The sequence below is a fragment of the Pteropus medius genome, unplaced genomic scaffold (assembly GCF_902729225.1).
Source record: "Pteropus medius unplaced genomic scaffold, Ma_sr-lr_union100, whole genome shotgun sequence".
NCBI lineage: Eukaryota > Metazoa > Chordata > Mammalia > Chiroptera > Pteropodidae > Pteropus > Pteropus medius.
The window spans coordinates 17,967,952-17,991,182 of NW_024342473.1; the positions used below are offsets into that span (position 1 = coordinate 17,967,952).

The 23,231-nt window shown below is 32.9% G+C and overlaps 1 protein-coding gene and 1 pseudogene across 2 annotated transcripts in view; both read right to left on the minus strand.

Annotated features, from left to right (window-relative positions):
* Nucleotides 1–23,231, minus strand: part of MINDY2 (MINDY lysine 48 deubiquitinase 2) — a 60,213-nt gene that overhangs the window by 34,193 nt on the left and 2,789 nt on the right. For both annotated transcript variants that reach the window (XM_039865470.1, XM_039865471.1), the window contains exons 2-4: nt 13,405–13,462; nt 5,753–5,817; nt 1,574–1,732 (exon numbers count right to left, since the gene is read on the minus strand). In XM_039865470.1, coding sequence (XP_039721404.1) covers nt 1,574–1,732; nt 5,753–5,817; nt 13,405–13,462 — 282 coding nt within the window. The remainder of the gene's footprint in view (nt 1–1,573; nt 1,733–5,752; nt 5,818–13,404; nt 13,463–23,231) is intronic.
* On the minus strand, nt 17,314–17,437 carry LOC120604700 (uncharacterized; annotated as a pseudogene).

Sequence of the window (23,231 nt, forward strand, 5' to 3'; positions counted from 1 at the left end):
AGACCTGCTTACTTGTAAACCATCCTTTCATTGCCCAGAATACCAGTTGCTTTTATAATGGACAGGGATGAAGAAACACTGCCAAGTCCTTACTATTGTGCGCTCTCCTTCCCCGTAGTTAATGCATGCTGCATGCAAGCTTTGTTCTATTAAAAAGCCAGGCACTGTTATAAATAATGAGAAATAAGAGCTCAGCCCTAATAAAACATATATTCTAGTGGAAGATTACAGTCAATCGAGTAAAGAAATAAATAAGAATTCTAGATAAGTGGTGAAGAAAATCAAATACGGTCACAGGAGCGGGAATACCTGGAGAAAAGGAGGGTGACTAATTTTAGTAAGTTGGCGAGGAAGGGTCTCTAACACCTATGTAATATGTGCAACCTAAGATCTGAATAATGAGGAACTAAAAATGTTAAGATCTGGAAGAACAATGTGTTGGGAGTAAAACAATGTTCCACAGTGGGCAATTAGCTAGTACAAAAACTCAAGATAGGAATGAGCTTGACGTGTTTGAAGAACAGAAAGGCAGTTAGTGTACCTGGAGGGTAGTAAAAAGGAGAAGAATTATATGAGGTGAATTTTGACAGACAAGCACAGTCTAGACCATACAGCATTATCATAAAAACTCATAAAGATTTTGCATCTCATTTTAGTTATACCGGAGGCTTTCAAGGAAAGGAGGAAAACACAGAGCTAAAGGGGAGGGTTTATTTTACAAAGATCACTCTGAGTGCCAAGATTATTCAATGAGATAAAGAATAATGTTTTCAACAAACAGGAGGTACTAGGACAACTCAATATCTACATGTAAAAGAATAAAGTTGGATCCCTTCCTCAAACCAGATACAAAAATCAACTCAAAATGGGTCGTAATCCTAAACCTAAGCATTAAAACTATAAAAGAAGATACAAGAGTAAATATTTGTGATTTTGGATTAGGCAAAGCCTTCTTAGGTAGGACACCAAAAGCATAAGCAACAAAAGAAAAAATAGATAAACTGAACTTTATGAAAATCAGAAACTTTTGTCTTTCAAAGGATACCATCAAGAAAATGAAGACAACCCACAGAATGGGAGAAAATACTTGCAAATCACATACTGGATAAGAGAGGTATACCTAAAATATATAAAGAACTCTCACAACACCATAGCAAAAAGATAAACAGCCCAATTAAAAATGGGCAAGGGATCTGCAGACATTTCTTCAAACAAGATATAGAAATGGTCATTAAGCACATGAAAAGATGCTCGACATCATTAGTCATCAGAGGAATGCAAACAAATCCATAATGGGATATGACTTTACACCTATTAGGATGACTATAATCAATCTAAAGACAGATAATAATAAGTGTTGGTGAGGATGTGGTTCCAACTCCATAAAGTTACATTAAGCAGTCTTGGGCAGATTTAGCAGTCTGGAGGACTGTGCCCTTAACCTCACAATTTGGCTAATTCCAGGTAAAAATAGAAAAATATAAGTATCGGAAAATATAAATCTAGATTAATTTGCCAAATTAATAAAATTTTATTACACCTATGTTTATATAATTTAATATTTTCTACTTACCTGAGGATCCACTAACCACCCATGGTACAAAGGAATATCAAGAAGATCAAATACTATGCACTCTGGTGTATATTCAAACACTCGAACACCAGTGAATTTTACATTTACATCCAAGCCTGTCTGTAGTTTGTGCAAGATTGCCATAGCATCACTCATATTCTAAAAACAGAAAGGGAAAGGGTAAAAATTAGAAAAATAAAAAAGCAAAGATATTTAAATGCAAGCACATTTACTTCTAATTTTCCATTTTGTCTAATTTATTCATCTCTTCAATTTTTATTATTAAGTACCAGTATACTATGTGCCAGGCACTAATCTGAGTTCTAAATATATAATAGTGAATAAAATAGACAAAGTTCCTGATCTCATGCAACTAACATTCTACTGTGAGAGACAATATGTAAATATATAATATAATGTCAAGCATTGGTAAGAGAAATTGAGCAGGATAAGGATGTACAGAGTGATGGGGTGAAGAACCTATTTTAGAACAGAAAGCCAAAAGACAAAAATTTCCAGTCAAAGAGAAAAGCCTCTCCCATTTCTAGGCATATATCCAGAGGAACTGAAAACAGTACCTTGAAGAGATATTTGTATACCCACGTTCACTGCAGCATTATTCAAAAGGCAGAGGTAGCCTAACTGTCCATTGACAGATAAAGAAAATGTGGTATACACATACAATGTAATATTATCCAGCCTTAAAAAAAAGAAAGAAATCCTATTACCTGCTACAACATGGATGAAACTTGAGAACATTATGCTGAATGAAATAAGCTGTTGCAAATACTGCATCATATCAATTATACGAGCTACCTAGAGTTGTCAAAATCATGGAAACAGAAAGTAGAATGGTGGTTGTTGGGCTGGAGGGAGGAAGAGCTGGGGAACTGTTTGATGGGTATAGAGTTTCAGTTTTACAAGATGAAAATGTTCTAGAGATCTGTTTATAAAACAATGTGAATACAGTTAACACTACTGAATTATACATTTAAAAATGGTTAGGAAAGTAAATTTCATGTTATGTTTTTTAACCATAAAAAGAAAAAAAGAAAAACAAATGAGTTATCAATCCATGAACAGATATGAAGGAAATATAAATATATATCACTACGTGAAAGAAGCTAGTCTGAAATGGCGATATGCTGTATGATTCCAAATGACATTGTGGAAAAAGCAAAATGATGGAAACAGTAAAAAGATCAGTGATTGCCAGAGGTTAGGAGGAGGGAGGGATGTACAGGCAGAGCATACAGGACTTTTAGGGCAGTGAAACTATTCTGTAGGATACTATAATGGTGAATACATGGCATTATACATTTGTCCAAACCCACAGAATATATAACACCAAGAGTGAACCCTAATGTAAACTATGAACTTTGGGTATTATGTGTCAATGTAGGTTCATCAATTATAATAAATGTATCACTCTGGTACTGGATATGGATATAGCGGGATGTTGTGTGTGTGTATTGGGGGATAGGCCATATATGAGAACTCTCTTACTTTCTACTCAATTTTGCTATGACCTTAAACTGCTTAAAAAAAAAAGGAGGTCTCTTTAAGAAAGACATTTACGTAGTGACCATTAGTAACCAAGCAAAATATTGAGTCTTGGGAAGCTCGGGGAAAAACGCATTCCAAACAAAGTGGACATGAGTGCAAAAACTCTGATGCAGAAATGAATTCAATACTGTCCATATAGAACAGCAAGGAGTCCAGCATGGTTAGAACAAAATAAACAAAGTGGAAAGTGGTAGGAGATGAAGTCTAAAGGAAACAGAGGCTGGATTACAAAGACTTGTTGGCCAAATTAAAGAATCATTCTGTCTACATCAGTTTTCTGAATAAATATGGTCACACAAGTCTGTAATAAAGAATATTTTAAAACATGTTTTTCTAAGTATTTTTTTTACATTAAATAGGGTGAAACAAAAAAGCCAATATATAAAATTTAATAAAATTTTACTGAATCCCTACTGTTAATCAGACACTGGGCTACATACTGAAGATATAAAATAGGAGCAGACTATAGCCTCCTGGAGAGCTCATAGTAGAAAAGGTGGACATGAAATAAATCATTTTATATTAAAACTCAGGACTCTCTGAAATCTGAAAAAGACAAATTTAGGTCAAAAGAACAAAGTTCTGTTTTACCAAATAACGGATAAAATTCCATTCTATGAGACTGGACAAACTGACAACAGAAATTACTAAAATATTTATAATTTATTAATGAGTAATTTATAACAAGATAACATCGTTAAATAGTCTTTGGCTTTCATCAGTTCCCCCTCTTTCTTATAATTATATAGTATTAAAACAACTAAGTAAATACTGTTTGATAGTCTCCATAAAAATTAATAAATATAATATAAATAAACAAATTTATAAACAAAGAGTTTAAAAAGGTTAAGATTTTTGTCATTCTGTTCCTAAATCCAAATTATGATAATATTATAAAATACAGATCCTAGGAATAGTTGCTTACTTCACAAGAATTATTATTGATTCCTTTAAGCCACTGGTAAAACTTTTAGAATTTTTCCCAAAAGTACTTCTAACATGGTGAAATAGTTTTAATCCAAATATAAATATTTGTAGTCATTTAAAAACCTGTCATAAACACAAACATAGTGTTTTCTTGGGTTGTCAGGGTATCTATCATTAAGTAAAACTGGGAAAATATGCTCTTTTTTACATTATAACTTCTAGTAAAGAGGTTTTAATTAGGAAGATGGCAACTCTGCATTGGTCTTCCTAAAATTTAAGCTTGAACATTTCTGCTCACATAAAATTATACAAAAAAACACACTATTATATCATGCCTGTGGAACATTAAATACCAGCTTATACTCAGCTATAATAGCTTGTTACATACTACTCTCAAAGCTAATGGTAATGTAATCATAATACCTTATAGTTTTAGAGCTTATTTTAAATGCAGGGTACTTTTGTCTGCCATGTTTATAAGAAATGCAAGCAGTTGTTAGATATTGTTTGTTTCAACTTTGAAACAGAATTTTACTTTCAATCATTTTTCAAGATTACATCACTTTAATGGAAGCGTATCCTGAGACTGCAAGATGGACTTGAAACAAACAAAATGCTGATATTTAGATTTTCTCAAGACTGTGCAACAGAAGTAAAGTGAATTTTGAGATTGAGTTGAAATTACAACTATCATCCATAATTTCTAATTTCAAGTTTTCATATTAATCAAAACAGCCTCACTGATTTCAGTAAGAAATGACATAAATTTGATAAATAATAGAAATTGAACTGTATCATCTTATACTCATAAAATATCATTTACTGGTTTTATATATTGAAGGTTATTATAAGATTTTATTTGAAAAGAGGTTTCTATTGCAAAAAATCTTTAGAAATCATTGCTTTAAGCTACAAATTTCAATAGAATGTAAACGATTTAGCGTATCAATTTGGCTTTAGATACAGATTTCTTACCTTACACAGTGATGCAATGCAACATGTTAGCTTTTCTATTCTATTAGGACTAGATTATTTAGACATTTAAATTCAAGAAATTTTGAAATTTTGAAATGAGTTTTGCTCCCTTTTTGGAAATGGATATTAGTAAAAGTATATAAAAAAGCTTTGAAAGTAAATATAAAGGTTCCAATGATGTCTATTTCTTCTCTGGTTGAGACTTCCTTCCACTATAAGTACCTGATTTCTTCTTGCCTTCTACTGTTAAAGGAAGAACACTGAAGAAAAGGATGCTCTGCTTGCTTTCTTCCAGCTCTGATCATTTTGAGCCTAGTAATCCCTCCTATATTACAGAACAGAATCTCTGAAGAACACACTAAGAAATGTGGACACAGTGAAACTACGAAACAGCAGAGTCCTAACTGTTCTAATGATATATCCTAGAAATAATTTGCTCGACTTTCTCCTAAACATAACTTAATTATAAAATAAAAATAACTAAAATGAGGAAAAATGAATCAATGACAAAATCACTTGAAAGTCAATTTTACCAGGAAAATACCAGGTTATCATTCTACATAGTCCTGTAGAATGATATCTATGCTTCATTCTATATAGCATGTATATTCATATAAAACTGAGAGCAGCCACTGATAGAGACCCATGAATACATACATCCATTGGTTAAAAATTACATATTTTAATGTGACAAAAAATTATTCCTATTACCTGCTCATAGTTTAAACGTTGAATTTCTGAAATTTCTTTTGGCTTTGCATCAAGCATGTAATCTCCTGTAAAAAGAAATTGTAAAGTTATCTTTTTAAAATATTATTTTTTTCTGATTACAAAGGTAATAGATTTTTTAAAATGTTTATTTATTTTAATTAGTTTCAAACATACAATACATTGGTTAGACATTTATATAGTTTATAAAATGATCCCCCTAATTGCTCCTTCTCTCCTCTGGTTTTCTACCTAGCTAATATATTAATGCTAACTGCATTCCCTATGCCATATTCCTCATCCTCATGACCATCTATCAACTACTAATTTGTACTTCTTTAACCCTTCACCCCATTCTCCCAGTCCCCCAACGCCCCCTCCTCATTGTCTGTCACCAGATTGTCTTCTATATTTGTGTCTGTTTTTGATTAGTTTATGCTTTTTGTTTCTTAGATTCCACATATAAGTGAAATCATATGGTATTTATCTTTCTCTGTCTGACTTATTTCACTCAGCATAATAACCTCTAGGTCCATCCATGTTGTTGCAAATGGTAGGATTTCTTTTTTTTAATGGACAAAGGTAATAGATTTTAATTATAAATTATAGCAATGAGTGATATATAAAATTAACCACCCCCAATTCTATTCAAGGAAAACTGATGCTGTCTGCTAGTCTCACATATTTTTTTCAATGTACATAGTCTAATGCTTTTGAACTTTTTCTTCTATTTTATAATATATTTGAGCATCTTTCCATGTCACTATAATAAAGCTCTAAAAGACTGTATCAAGTTTCACTGCTATTAATAATATAACTATTATCCTAATATCTTTCTAAGAACAGGTTTATCAGTCTTCTAAATGTTATTCTGAGAAGTAAACAAAATCTTTTAGCATGTAAAAAAACGATGTCTTTTTATATACACATTTTTAATATATGTATTACTTTTAGTATATGTGGTACCTTTTAAACATATGTAGCTCAATTTTAATACCTTAAGTACATCTTTATCTGTTTTGTCTTTTTAATTAACTATATACACTTCTTTTCTTTGAATTGCTTGCTTATAGAAGTATTATTTCTTCTTATTGAACTGTAAAAGCTCCTTTTCAATTAGAGGAATTAGAACATTTACTGTTTGTTGTAAGTGTCGAAAATATTTTTTCCTCACATGGGCTTCTCTAACTTTATGGTGATGTTTTTTTGTCTACTTTTTGTGATGCAGAAATATTTAATTTTAATACAGTCAAATTATTCTATTACAGCTTCTGGGTTGGATGTCATGTTTAGAAAGATCTTCATCTCTTAAAACTATATAAACATTCACATATGTATTCTTCATGTATATTTGTTTGTCTTTTTTAATAATTAAATATTTAATTTATCCGGAATTTATTTTGAGATACAGTTATATATAAAACTAACTTCTCACTCAGCCTCCCAAATCACTAACAAGTTGACAAAATTATTTATAACCTTTATTTTCTAATTCAAAATAAACTTCTAAAGAATACATCAAGTATTCTCTTAAGCTTTACAACTCTGGTAAAAGAACTCCTGTGAACATCAATATATTATTATTTGTACTTTTAATTAGAACTTTACGATAACAAACCTAACTAGTAAACATTTTATTCTGCATAGGTACAATAATTCCAAAAGCTCTAAATTAATTTATAGAAATATACAAGCAAGTCTATTTAATGAATATTTTTGAGTCCTTATTCTATATGGCACATCGTGTGTCATGTACATATTTTTTAATATATGTATTGAGGTTTTGATACATTTAACTGAAAACTATGCTTTGAGTAAATTCTACGTATTATGTATTTAAATAATTGAGAATATAATTGCTATACTTGTATCCTATATTTCATTGAACAAAAGAATCAGATATTTTTAAAGGGCTGAATTTGAGTTTCTAAAGGAGCATCTTTCAGTTTTAGATACCCAAATAAGTCTCTTAAGAGTGCTATTTTGTCTAGCTTACCTAACCTTTATTATCTGTAATTGGTCAACAATACTATTTCAATCAATAATTATTTATTGAGAGTCTATTATGTGTTTAGTAGTGGGTTAAACCAAATATTAGGAAATGAATGGTTCTTTTAAAAAAGCAATATTTTGGTTGAGCAAAGAACAAAAGGAAACTGCATAAGATGATAAAGCATAATATAGTAAAAATGTAATAAATGCCTTAAGTATCAAATAATTTTGAAAAGAGATATTGATAAAGCCTGTAGCGCTTAGACATATATTTTGGAGGGGGTAGTATCTAAACTGGATTCAGAAAAGGGCAGAACTTGACAAGGCAATGAAGGAAAAAGCATTCTTTGAGGGAGAAAGAGTAATAGAAAAAGTACATATTAAGAAACATCATTTCATATGGATAACTCATAAGAAGGTTTACATGTAAGACATAAGATGCAGAGTGGTGAGAAATATGGCTGGACAAGTAAATTTAATCAGATTATAGACAATCAAAAATAATATAGCTACTTATGAAAGATCACAAGGGATCTTTATGTTTTTAAGTAGACAAGAGCAGGATGAAATTGATGCTTTCAAAAGATAACTGGTATGTACGGTAATTTGGAAGGGAGAGGAAATAATAGTTTGCAATAAATCATGTTGTGAAGTATTAGTATACGAAGAAAGAATTCCAAAGAAAGAATTCATATGATTTTGCTAATAGTGGAATATTTCAGACAAACAGAAATCAAGAAACAAAAACCTGATTGCTTCGTTAGGCAGAAAAATGGAAGAGAGGGTTTGGCAGTAGTTAGCTTAACCCAGGTGAGCATTTGGAAAAAAGAGGAGACAAGGTCAACTCTGGACAAAATCAAAATGCTTCAACACCGACCTCCCTATATAGTTTTTATACTCAAAAGATAAAATAAATTATCTTTTAAAAAGTCAGACACCACCACCATCCCAAAAGCTATTTTCCTTACTGTAATACTATTAGTCTAATCATCAGACAAACAAGTTTGGATGAGTAAAGTTATAGTATAAGTTCCAATTTGTGTTACATTTTTTTACATTATCTTCCTACCCATTTTCTGCCTTCCACCTACACTTCTTCCCCACCTTATTTTATAAGACATCCTAGCACGTCCTAGGTCTCCTAGCCTGTCTTGCTCCTTTCTTTATGCCAAAGCCCCCAACAAGCCTTGTCCATGTATGGCACTACTCTACTACTCTAGTGACAAAAATTTCCAAATTAAAATTCAATCCTTCTCTAACCTTTGCCAAATTTCTCATTCTTTGTGGTTCCTCAGCTAAGTGCTAGAAAAGCAATTAATAGTTTCTCTTATAATCTTTCTACTTTTGCTTATTAACTCTGGTTCCTCTAGAGAACTGGAGTAATCTCAAGAAGAGAAAATTCAAATAATTTAGAAAATTAAACAATTTGTCCTGGCAGGATTAGTCCTGAATAAAGTTTACTTTTGGTGAGGAAAATTCTTCAGAATCTCTTTTCTCATATCACTCTTGCTCGTTTCTCCCCCACCTCCCATTAGGATTATGTTACTTTCATGCTGCCCCTAGTAGCTGAGTCCCCTCACCTAGGATTTCCGAACCTCTTTTGCTACCCTAGACCTAGATATTTCATCAATTTTTCTTTTTCCCCATTAAAATTTTCTAGCCTGTGTCCTGCTTCCTCCAGGCTTCGCTAGCTAACAGATAAATTTAACATACCAAACCTCCATGATGACTATTAACACCACTCTACTTGCTTTTTTCTGCACACCTTCTGAGACCAAATGAACTCTTTTGCTGTCAGTCCCCATAACTGTGGATACAGTTTAGTGGCAGAGACCCATGAGCAGAGCCAGAGGGTGTAAGTGTGGCGGTGCTAACAGTACAAAAGGACAAGACTGGAGTTTGAAATAAAAGCATCACAAATTGTAAGACTGCTTCATTTGACAGATGAGGAAACCAAAGCTCAGAGAGGTTAGATAATGTGCTGTCTTCATCTGGGTACCTTCTTAGGTGATTTAAAGAAGGCTGAAAGACTCATCATATACTCAAAAGTATACCCTTCTCCTTCACACTACTTGTTCTCCTGCGCTTTTCCTTTTTTTCTAGCAAATATTTACTGAGCATATACTGTGGGCAAATTATTTGGAAGTATCAATAATGCATCTCTGGTTCTTCCGGAGAACTGGAGAATCTCAAGAGGAGAAAATTCAAATAGCTTAGAAAATTAAATAATTTGTCCTGGCAGGATTGGCCATTAATTCCAGCACATTTTCCTTCAACATATTAATATACTCATTTTTTCTTTATGCAACTTAAATTCTATGGCCCATCATTATAATCACTCTCTACACGCACCTTCAATTCCCTAGACTTACTGCAATATACTCACTTGCAAAAACCCAGCTCTGGTTAAATCCTGCTCCCTCACTATTCAGGCCTATATTCATGGAGCTGAATATAACTGGAGAAATCATACCACCATGCTGGCTGGTCTCACTAACTTCAGAGGTAATGCCCAGGAATCATATCGCATCTTCCCATTCTCTACTCCACTCTTCTAGGCAACTATGTTATACCTTCCCTCTCATCTTCAACATTTCCTCCTTCAGCCTCCCTCAGCTGATGACCTGGTTTCTTATTTCATCGAGAAAATAAAAGCACTCAAAATAGCTTCTACAAGCTACCACAACCACATCTACCCATCTACCTGCATCTATTTTTAATATAGTCTGTCTTTTCTCCTATTTCTATGGATGAACTATCTCTACTTAGACTAATTCTTCTATTTGTTCAAAGTATTCCAGTTCTTTTCCACCAATTTCCTTTTTAAAAACAGCTTTATTGAGATAATTCATAAAGCATACAAGTAACCCATTTAAGTGTACAATTTGTTTTTAAAAGTATATTAACAAGATTATGAAATCATCACCGTGACCTAATTTTAGAAAATTTTTATCACTCCCTAAAAGAAATTCTGTACTCAATAGCAGTCAATCCCTGTTTTCCTCCTATAACTCTCCCAGTCCTAAGCAACAAGTAATCTACTCTTTGTCTCAGGTATTTCATATAAATGGAATCATACAAAATGTGGTCTTTTGTGACTTGGCTTCTTTGACAGCATGACGTCTTTAAGGTTTATCCATTCCTATTTATGGCTGAATAATATTTTATTGTAGAAATATACCACATTTTCTTTATCCATTCACCAATTGATAGACATATGGGTTGTTCCCATTTTTGGGCTATTATGAATAATGCTGCTATAAACATTCTTGGATAAGTTTTTGTGTGAATGTGTTTTTACTTTTTGGAGGTAAAACTGTAGGGTTATATTCTATGTTTAACTTTTTAAGGAACCGACAAATTTTTCTAAAGTGCCTGCATTATGTTACATTCCTACTGGCTACGTATGAAGACTTCCAATTTTCTCTAGTACCCACTCCAGTCAGGTTTTCATCTCATGTACTTGGAAAGGTTCCCAATGACCACCTTATGGCTCAAGAAATGGTCAATTTTTAAGTCTTCATCTTGTTTGAACTATTAGCAACATTTAATTCAGTTAATTTCACACTCTTCATTGAAACTCTTCTTCATTTGGATTCTAGGAAATCAGGCTCCTGTTTTTCTTCTACCTGGCTGAGCATGCCTGTTCCTCCTTCTTCTCCAACTTTTAATCATTAGCATGTTCCAGACTCAGTCCTTGATCTCTTCTCTTCTCTATTTACATTCATTCTCTTCATGATCTCACTTAGTCTAACTCACCTGTCATGTTTCCTGCTCCTAAATGTAGATTTATAGGCTAGATCTGTACTGTCCAATACATTAGCCGGTAGCAACATGTGGGGATATAAATTTAGTTAAATTTAATATTCATCTCCTCAGTCACATTAGCTGTATTTTAAGAGTGCAAGAGCCACATGTAGCTAGTAGCTACCAAATTGGAAAGCACATTATAGAACGTTTCTATCATCACAGAAAGTTCCATTGTATAGCACTGATCTAGACCTTCCCTTTGAACTTTAGATTTTTATATCCAACTGCCTTCCTGATATTTCCACTTGGATACCAATAAACATCTCAAAACCAAAATTCTGATATTTCTCCTGAAACATTTTCCTTCCACTTTTTCCTGTTTCAGTTAATGTTAACTCCATCCTTCCAGCTGTTTTAGCCAAAAACCATGGAGTCAGCCTTGATTTCGCTCTCATCTCACTCCACATTCAACCGATCAGCAAATTTTGTCAGCTCTATATCCAGAATCTGACCACATTTTACAATCTCCACTCTATTACCCTGTTTGAAGTCACCACAAACTTGTGTCAGTTGTAATAGCTTCCTGATCTCCCTGCTTCTGTCCTTAACCCCATCTAAGTTCTATTTTCAACATAAGAGCCAGAGAATTCTTGTTAAACTTAAAGTCAAATCATGTCACTTCTCTGTTTAAAATCTTCTACTGGCTTCCCAACTCACTTCCAGCAAAAGTCAAAGTTGCTGTAATAGCCTACAGAGCCCTATATGATCTGACCCCATTATCTCTCTAATATCTCTTACTACTTCCACTTCACACTCTCCTTGGCTATTATACTAGCTGTTCCTCCAAAGCACCAAACATATTTCAGCCTTTTCATGAAATGAAATTTAAAATCACAAAGTCCGAGAATCACTAAGCTAGACTAAAAGAGGTATAAACAGAAATTCTACTTCTACATATCTAGGTATTCAAAATAATCTAGCCAGTAAATGGGATTAAATGATATTAATTATATAAAGAAAAGGGTCTTCCAAAAGCTGCAGTCTCAATCACTTCACTAAGCCTACATTTCACAAAAAAACCAGTTAGCTAGTTGTCTGGAATGGTGCAGACAAACTAATCAGCTGACAATTTTTTTAAAAAAATAAAAATTTAATTCCTAAAAATATTGTGAGAACATGGATTAAGATTTCCTATTAGGTAACCGTATAAATATATATATATACAAATTTTTATTCATTAAATTGTAAAAGACCTCAGTGTAATATACAATTACCTGCTCTGTAAAGAAATTCTACTCAGTACAGCTGGTCTGCAAACTGTGTATTACTGGTCTGTTTTGAAATTAGAAATTTGCATAAGAATGCAATTCAATACACTGCTTCCTTCATCAAAAAAAATTTGCTATGAAAAAATTTCAGGTAAACTAAACAGTTTACTAATGTAAATGTTTTACATTCCAGTACAAGCCCCTATCTCACTGAAGACTAGTAGCTAACATTTCATAGACTGGCATAGGTCCATGAGTCATACATACTCTGGGCAGCACTGCTCTAAATCACCTCCTGGGTCTTTAATTCTGCTCCGCATTTTTTAACACTTTCTACATGCAATGTCAGAGTTTCTGTGCCATTTCTCATTTTGCAATTTATTAGAATTAATATGTATCTTGTTGTTTTCTAGATGGCATTCAGTCTCCTTATTTATATTACAGAATTTTAATCCTGGTCAGAAAGAAGGCTTTAACATCCAAGAACGGTAACATACCAATAAAAAATTTTAATTGAGATTAAAAATTATAACTTTAAAATAAATTATATAATAGCACTTCAGGAAGGTGAAATTTGGTAATATATTAGCTTTGAAAACTTTTATTTTGAAAGAGATATAAAATCATCCACTTTTCAACACTAACCTAAATATTCCATCAGCTGTTCAGCAGTTATGATTTCCATCATCGGTGGAAGTTTCACCTGAAAAACAAAGTATTTTTTCTATAAAATCAAATGTTTTAGGAGATTAAAGTGTTTCTTCTGTAAGAAACACAAGTATGTATGTATATATGTGTATCTACTACATGTATACATTAACATTTACATTATTAAAATCTTTATAATGATCTTTATAAAATATAACAAAGTTAATCCTATCGCCATAAAATTTGCAGAACAATATAAGGTCTCATAGAGACACTGAGAAATCTGTTTTCAAAGGCTAAGGATCTGCTTTTCACCACCCACCATGGCTGTCACTAGGCACCTGCAACAGTGTCCTGCATGACAGAAGTGCAGTTAAAGGGCAGGAAGAGGCACCAAAAATGTTGTGACAGGTCACCCATCGAAGAGTTTTACTGAAGATAGGCTTGAACACAGCTCAATATCCCATTACTTCAGTCTACCTCAGCCATTTTCTATTGTTGAATGGCTAAAATGGCTACATACTGAAAAATTCATACTTTATGATTCCACCTGTAAAGTTTTAAAACAGGAAATATTGTAGAGAGCTGCATGCTTGGTATAAAACTATAAAGAAATGTAAGGAAATGGATACTATAAAAATCAGAATTATGGTTAGCCCTAGGGATAAGAAAAGAAGTTATAGTTGGAAAGGAGCATATAAGAAGCTTCCGAGGTGCTGGCAATGCTCTAGTTCTTGACTTACATGGTAGTTCTGCTAATGTTTGCTTTAAAATAACTTGTTAAACTGGACATTTCTGTTTTATGTACTTTTCTGTATTATATTGCACAATATAAAAGTTAAAAGTAGATATATAAATTACAGTCATGTTTAAGTTTCTAAAGTTAATTCGGCTGTAACACATTAGTCCCAATTTTTCAAATGAATTGGCAGATGACTTACACGGATATTACAGCTAATGACTGTAAATATTTTAACTAACTTATTCAAAAACATACTCTGGTATATTCAGGGTAAGATGGAAATTTAAACAGTTAATATATTAATGATAGAATAGTAACAATTTTAAATTCTTCAGTAATTATTTTCTGTTCAACCAAGTAAATGATTTATATCAGCAATTTCTCTAACAATTCCCCCAAGTTGAAAAAGGTGCTCTGGGTGTTTATGTTACATGGTAAGAGCATGTCACAATTTTTTTGTTTGTTTTAATCAATGAATAAAATAAGTTCTAAAACAGATCCCTGTTAACACAGAAGTGTGAGACCCTCTGAGAACATACATGACAGTTGATGATTAGGATTTAGACATCCAGTGGATTTATCACTCAATGAAAACCAAGAGATTCCAAGGAGGTTTTGATCATTACTTGATTCTAATTACTTTTATTTTCTATGACATGTAATAGACTATTTTTTAGTAGTTTTAGGTTTACAGAAAAACTGAGCAGAAAGTACAGAGAGTTCCCATATATGGTATATTTTTAAATTGAAACTCATTGACAAATTATGGTCCCCTGCCTGTTTTTTCTAAATAAAGTTTTATCAAAACACAGTCACTCTCATTTGTTTATGTATTGTCTGGCTGCTTTTACACTACAGTAGCAGAGTTGAATCTTTGCAACAGAGACCATATGGCCCAAAAAGCCTGAAATACTTACTGTCTGGTCCTTAACAGGAAAAGTTTGCTGTTCCCTGCTTTACATGATTTTAACTGTTATGTTTTATCAAAGTGCTTCAGTATTGCTTTGAAGGTCTGATATTTAAACCAGTAGTTTATGTTCCTTGTGAATGTTTATATTCTGCACAACTGTCAGACCAATTTGAAAGTCCCATTAATACCTAGCAATGATTCTTACATAAAATAAGACCTATACGTTCTTTTATACCAGACAGTTTCAAGACCGAAATATATTCACTAAAAAATTCCATAAACAAATACCTTATTCTCTGCTTTGGTTAATGTAGTAATCCTACCATAAAATTATCAAGATAAGAAAACAAGGCACTAACAAGTATATATATTTGGGAAATACATTATACAATCTTAGATTTTGACAAACACATAATTTCAAGGTTTAGCCTTGATATTTCTGAATAATAACTGCCTACCATGTGTTCCTTCAAATATTTGAAACAGGAAATGACAATCTCTATATTGATTTTAGAAGTGGGACAATAAACACGTAACTATTTTAACAGACTTATTCACAAGCATACTCAGAGGTATATTCATTTCCTGAATCTTGGCCAATAAAACATTCTGGGTGTTCATTAAAACTAGGGACAAAAGAGTATAATAGTGAAGAAAAATGCCTGTCTCTCACTAACACTCTGGAGCCATCAACATCTTAACTTTTTTAAACCACAAAACGATCTTCCTGAAACATTGCTTCTCTTTGTTTTCCTCTACCACCATTACCTATAAGCAAGTGCCAAAGGTTTTGATAATGATCCTAAGACTTTCACTCTTTTGTCTCTTTAGATTGTATTAAAGAGAAACAGGTTATGGGATAGCCAGCTAAGAATACATAATTAACAATTGTGGCATTGTCTGAATCTCTAAATTTTAAATTTTACAAGTAAAAAAAGAAAATAAAGTATGACCTAGGTTCTCAAGTGGTCTTCTTTTAATAATAATCTGTAATATTTATAAGTAGTGAGAATAATGTATATATTGAGTACTTGGAAGGTACTCTTAAGTAGTTTAAATAGTCTTCCTCAAATTTGAGCAAAGCCTGCCAAATTAACACATAGATCCAAGAGTCCAAACAAAATGAAGATTTGATTCTCTAGGAAAATAAGGTATGTCCTACCCTAAATAACGTTATTGTATTAACTAGATTTCCTGAGCAAAATTAATAATAAGCACAGCAAGAATATTTAAATTAACAAAAGGAAATAGCTACTCCAACTTCAAATATTCAACTATAGGATAAAACCTCATTAATTCAGCCCAATTATTCTGTAATTCTTAGTCATTTAAAGAGTGAAGTGTATTTTGGAATAGACTCAAGTGAGACCAAAAATAAAAACAACAAAACCTTCTGTTTAAAGTAATAAAATCTTAAACAGGAATATAAAACATCCCAAAAGTGATATGCCAAGATTCTGATACCTATTTTATATTCTGAGGGGATAGAGAAATGCAGAGGACCCAGAAATAACTAAGAAATAAGCATTTTATATAGGTGATGGCAAGTACAGAAATAACCAGCCAAAAAACATTATTAAATGTTTCATTAGAATACCAATTAATAAGTACTGAAGAAATACAGTTTGAATTCTAACACTTCTTTAAAGTTAGAAAAATACTTAAGGAGATAAAAAATTAAGTATTTGCCAGTCTCTGCTCTTTAGGAAATCCAGGGGAAAAAATTAAATGTGTTGAATTTATACTAATTGCCATTCAATTTGCATGTTACCTTTAATCCACAACAATCCTATGAAGCAGGCATTATTACCTTCATTCAAAGAATAAACAAAGGCATTAAAAAGTTAATTTGTCCAACTGGTGTAAATTGAGATCTGTGGTGTGAATTGAGATCTGACTCCTAAGTCAATTACTCTTTTCATTATACCACTATTCAAAGATTTTTAAACACAGCAAAATACTTTCTTGCAATGAAATCTTATAAAAAACATCATCTGAAATATATTTTAAATGAAGAATTGACCAAATTTTGTGACCAATGAAAAGTGGAGGATAAGGGAGAAAGAATAATCGAAGTTGCCTCTAAGGCTCAAGAAACTCTAAAAATCAAGATTCATACAATCAATAAAAATAAGAAATTTGGTAAGAGAAGATAACTTTGTATAAGATGTTAACTGCTCAGAACTGTGAAGTTTGACATTCAAACAAAAAATTGAGTTGGAACTCAGGAAACAACCATTTTTTTTTTTCAAAACACCTACAGCACCAGATCTTCATAGGTGCTCTCCCATCCAAGTACTAACCAGGCCCAACCCTGCTTAGCTTCCGAGATCAGACAAGACTGAATCAGGCATGTTCAGGGCGGCATGGCCATAGACAGAAGACAACTATTTTTAATTTGTACATGAAATATTTGATTCCTATGCTGCAGTCTACTTTTGCATTATGGCAAAATAGACCAAGTAAATAATGCAATTTATTTTTGGTTCAAATTTTACTAATTTTGAATATGCAGTAAATCATATCATTCATGATATTTTTAGTTGCAATTGTAAAGAAATTATGTTTTTGAAAATATTAGAAGTATTATTAATGAGAATCAAAGGGAAGAAATGTAGTTTTCAAAATACAGACTAAAAAACTTAAGGATCCTTTCAACATACCTTTAATTTTGGCTACAGCAAATAAACTTATGTATTACAAGTTATTTTACATCATGCTATATATTTTAATTTCTTATATGTAATACTAATTTATTATGAAGAATAATTACTGTACTTAAAAGACTAAAATTTAGATTTTTAGTAAATCTAACTGACTTTCTATTTGTCATCGGTATTTCAAATCAGGAAAATTTTATGAGACAACCTTCAACTTAAAAATGCCAATTTGAAACACTTTCACCATCAACTTATCATAATTCAGACTCCATCATCAGAGTAATATGATGCCTATTTAAAACTATTTAAAACCATCAGAATCTGCAGATATATTCGTACATATTAGATTTTCAAGAATGTCCTATTTTATATGCAATTTAAAGGGTTTTGGTGCAATGAAGAATATTGTTACAGTGAAATTTACCAATAGAAGATTTACTAGTAAGAGATCTTCAGTTCAAAATTCACTGGACTTATAGTTAAGCTCTGCAAACTTACCATGCTGAAAATTCTCCACTCATCACCCCCAAAAAAGCTGACTGTGAAACTTTAACAGTAATTGCTTAAAAGATAGATGGTGCCAAATGGTCGGAGACTAGTTATAAGGCTACTGAAATAGTCCAGGTGAGAGATGAAGGTAGCCTGAACTAGAGTAGTGGTTGTAGAGATAACTACTAATGATTGAAAATATCATATTTAATAAACTACGATGGGAAAAGCAAGATCATTCACCACAGACCCCAAGAAAGACTCTGAAATTAGAAGTGTCAGATAATTCAGAAGATAGGATAAAGCATAGGGGCCTAAAAATGGAAGGAGTCTGTATAAAGAACAGCTAGTACCAGATCCCTAGGATTTGTTCTAAGGCAGCAGTCCCCGACCATTTGGCACCAGGGACTGGTGCTCCTATGAGAATCTAATACCTGATGATCTGAGGTGGAGCTGAGTCAGTTATGCTAGCGCTGGGGAACGGCTGCAAATATAGATGAAGCTTCCCTTGCTTGCCCGTCACTCACTTCCTGCTGTGCGGCCCAGTTCCTCACCAGCCCGTGGCCCTGGGGTTGGGGATCCCGGTTCTAAGGAATCATGAAGTCTATTTCTGCTTCTCTGACTTATCGCTGGCTCCTCTACTCTGCTTTGTGTTAGACTTACTGTCCACAGGCTTACTGGTATCTTGAATTTTAACTTCCCAACCAAATATCCCAAGTAAGAGTTCAGGTTCTGGAGTGGGTGATAATCTTCTTTGGGCAAGTTATTTAAACTCTATGCACCTCAATTTTATATATATGTAAAACAGGAACAACATCTATGGATTTCATGATGTGGCTGAGAAAATTAAAAAATGTATATAATACATGTAAAATACTTACCATAATACCTAGATATAAAAATAATTGAGTACTTATCATTATTATTCAAAGCGCTATGATTACCGGTACCACCTGTGCTCAAATGTCCTTCATTTGGGACTTAACACAGACAAGGTTGGATGAGGAATGGGAAGGTTTTCCACTGAAGGACTACTCCATAGCAAGAGGAGAGGAGAAAATAAACAGATAGCTAACAGGACAATCATCCAGTGGCAGTATTCATACTATCATCAGCCCTACTCCACTTTATTTCACAAATCAGATACTACATCAATCCTAATTCTTAGAAGAGACTAGAAGTGAAAGTCTATAAAGTGTTACTTGCACCTATCATGTAAATAAAACTCCATCACTGTGTGAAGCTTTTAATCTCTTCTGACAGGATCTATATTAAAAAATAGGGTGGGCAGAGGCTAAAATGGAATCTTTGGCTCACCATCTGTTTTTCCATTTTTATAATAAACACCATTGAAAACCTCAAAAGAGCTTTCTGTCTACTTTAGGAAAAGGGGAATATGAGAAAACTTGTGATTGCAATGTTTCTATAGGTTATGAAGTAAAAAAAAAAAAAAAGCAAAATCTAGTCAGAAGCAAGAGGTATCTATGAAAAGGTGTATGAGAAAAGAAGAGTAATCAAGGACAGAGGGAGAACTAGAGCAAAAACTCACTGCTGGCATGAGGCTCATCCTCATGATACCTCACTCTGTAGGTGATAATGAGACAGAATATACGTCTATCTGAACTTCTTTGAATTTTCTGTTAATGGCTTTTTGCTCACTTTGCTATTGTTTTTCTTTTTTTTTTAGAAGAGGAATATTTGTTCTTTTTTTTAACCATAAGGTTTTTGTTTTTGTTTTTGTTTTTTACAGATTAGAATGTATTAATCCTTACTTTATAGTTTCTAGGTTTAACGTCTGAAGAAACCAGTTTAATGTAAAATTCTTGCTTCAGAACCCTTGTGTTCCTCCCTTGACTTGAAGTGGGAGATGGTCTCAGCTCTCACTAAGCAAAGAAAGAGAAGGTGAAAAGAATTTCCTACCTAAAAGGGCTAAGGAGGAGAGATGTGCTTCCAGCATCTTAAATCAGAACAGTGTGTTCATTCTTCTACTAAAATGCTACATAATGATTAGATACATAATGATTAGATATTACAATACTATATATCCTCTATCACAATGTACAGTATAATATATATGTTTTTTTTAATGTGTAGGCCTCAGAGTCAATAACATTATTTCTATAAGAAAACAAAAGTATGACAAAGCAGAGACTACTTCTATTATTAAATTAATACCTTCATAAACATAAAAATATTAAAGTAAAAACTTTCAAAAATATTTCATAACATAAAATTTAAATAATATGTAAAAGTAGAAAAATAACAGCATAATGAACTTCCTTCCAGAGTGCAGCTTCAACATTTATAAGGCCAATATCATCAGAAACTAAATTTCATAGATTATTTAATTAAATGGGTTATAGTTCTCAAATATACTTATTAATGGCCGTTGTTGATAGATAAAATGAAAGATAAAAGAAAAACTATTAAAAAACACCAAATAATAGTCTAAAGTAAAGAAGCAAATTGAAAATGTATCCCAAGACATAAATTTACCTGGTGTCAGTTAAATAGATTTAGAAATTTGAACTTGAATTAAATTTAGTGAATAGATTTTCTTCTTTCTTGATTTGTTGGATTATCACAGTTAAATTATTCTACAGATTATGATCACCTTCCTACTCTCCATCAGTCCAAACCCAACACTTTTTAATTAAAACTCCAAGATTTCCAACTCAGTACTTACCCTGTTCAATAATTTTAACTGTCATCTCTCATGAAGAACTATGGCATTTGCTACCTTTAAATCACTCATATCCTCCCAATATGTTCAGTTTATTTTCTTATTACTTCATCTCCCCAAAAGAGATGATCAACTATTTCACTTTCAACTCTAATTCCATTGACTTTTCATGAATCAACCCTTGAAAAGCCCAATCCCTGATAACCCTAACTAGCCATTCTTCCTGTCCCTATTTCTAGGTATAAGAGAACTACTGGGCATGGGGGGTGGGGGGATAGGGGTGGGGACAAAAACAAAGCAAAATTGATACACCAAAAGTTTTTAAAGACTACTCTAACTTATCCATTGCTACTTATTACTTTCTATTTATGCCTTAGATTCTTAGGTACATTGTCCAATGACATTAGAATTTCTTTAAAATATATTGTACTATTCTCACAAAACCAACCCCTCGATGCTTTACATCTCTCCTTAATTACTGACAAATTTAGTAGTTACGACTGATGAGGTCAACTGTTATTCTGCCAAAATGGAAAATCAGGCCTCAATTTCTGTCTGCCTCTCTCTCTTAACATAATCTGCCTTGTTCCATTCATTCCATTACTTTAGAAAATGACTGTTCTTCCTTTCCTCTGAAGAGAACTTCACCACCTATTCTGAAGAGTCCATATTATCCTGACTTTTCAGCGACCTTGTTCTCATGTCTATCCTTTTTGGCAAAATCTTTCCTACTCCACCAGCTACTTGATGCTGTTGCATTTGACAATAACTAATCAATTTTATTTTTATTATAGTCTGTCTCCCAAACTACTATCATGACATTATCCTACTTCTAGTTCTTAGTGACATCTCAAATTGTACCTACACTGATTTCTTTTAAACTCTCCCTTAACACTTAGCATTTCCCTCTCTCCAACCAAGTTTAACCTTTATTCCTCTGTTTTCTCTGTTTCTACTGGAAAATGGGGTAGGAAGGGGAGTGGAGAAATAGAGTGAGGATAGGGAAGACGTTTATGCAGGCAATTTATAGTTCCTCACATATATCAGGATGGAAAAAAGTTGACAACCACTGCTAACCACTCTAAGAGAATTTATTTATTCTCATCGTTATCATACTTAATGTCTATGTAATATTTCCCCAATTCAATTTTTCTCTATAATTTTGACCTCTTTCCTGAGACCCAGTATATGCTTCTAGAGGAATAATGAACATTTGTATTTTTATGTCCCACTATCACATATTTCCAACCTGACACAATCAAACTTTGACATCAACTTTCCCATCTAAAACACTTTATCTTTTGATGAGCCAAGTAATCTCCATTGCCCATTAGAAAAAGTGATGTCACTGCCTTCATTTCCTATATCTAAGTAGTGATCAATTCATCATTTAGGCTGTGACAGTAAAGAGAAGGGGCAAAGAATTCCCCATCCAAAAGAGCTATCCTCATCCATTCTTCCTGCTACACTCCCTACAATCTTACCTCTAGTCTAATCTCAAACGAAAAGACCACTTTCACCATGTCATTCCTCTGTCCAGGAATTTATAATGGCTTCCTATTAGCAGCTACATATAAAGTCTAAATACTCCCAGATATGAGTCCTCTGAAATTTGACAACTACCTTCATACCCTCCTATTTATTAATTTTCTCTACTATAGTATTTCTCTACTCTGGTCTCAGGATCCTCTACAGTCCTAAAAAGTATTGAGGAGCCCAAAGAGCTTTTGCCTATGTGGGTTACATCTATCGATATTTACTGTATTGAAAAGGAAAACTGAGAAAAATTTTACACATAAAAATACACAGGCACACATTCAATTAACTGTCAGAGCAATGACGTCATCACATATCATATAGCCTGGAAAACTCCACTGACACTTTTAGAGAGTGAGAGTGAAAAGCAAATAACATCTTAGTATTATTATGAAAATAGTTTTGACCTCTAGAACCCCTGGCTCACTTTAAGAACATCGCTCTATCTGACCTTGTTTCTCTCAATCCTTCTCCCTATCAATCACTGATGATTACTGATGAGTAACTTTTGTGTGCAGCAATAGCACGGAGGTAGAAAGGCGAAAAACCACAGATTTATAAAATAATCTCCAAATTCATTAGCAAGCCTGCTCGTTTCACAGTCTAACCCCACCTATCAATTTTATTTGCTGCTACTGCCATTTCCTTTCCCTCCTCCACCATACTCCAACCAAGACTGGAGTCCCCAAATAGAACAAACCTTTTTCTGCTTCAACATCTTTGACTACACTATTCCCTCTGCTGCATCTTCTCTCACTCATCCTTCAGACCCACTTCATAGGTTACCAATTCTTTGAAGCTTTC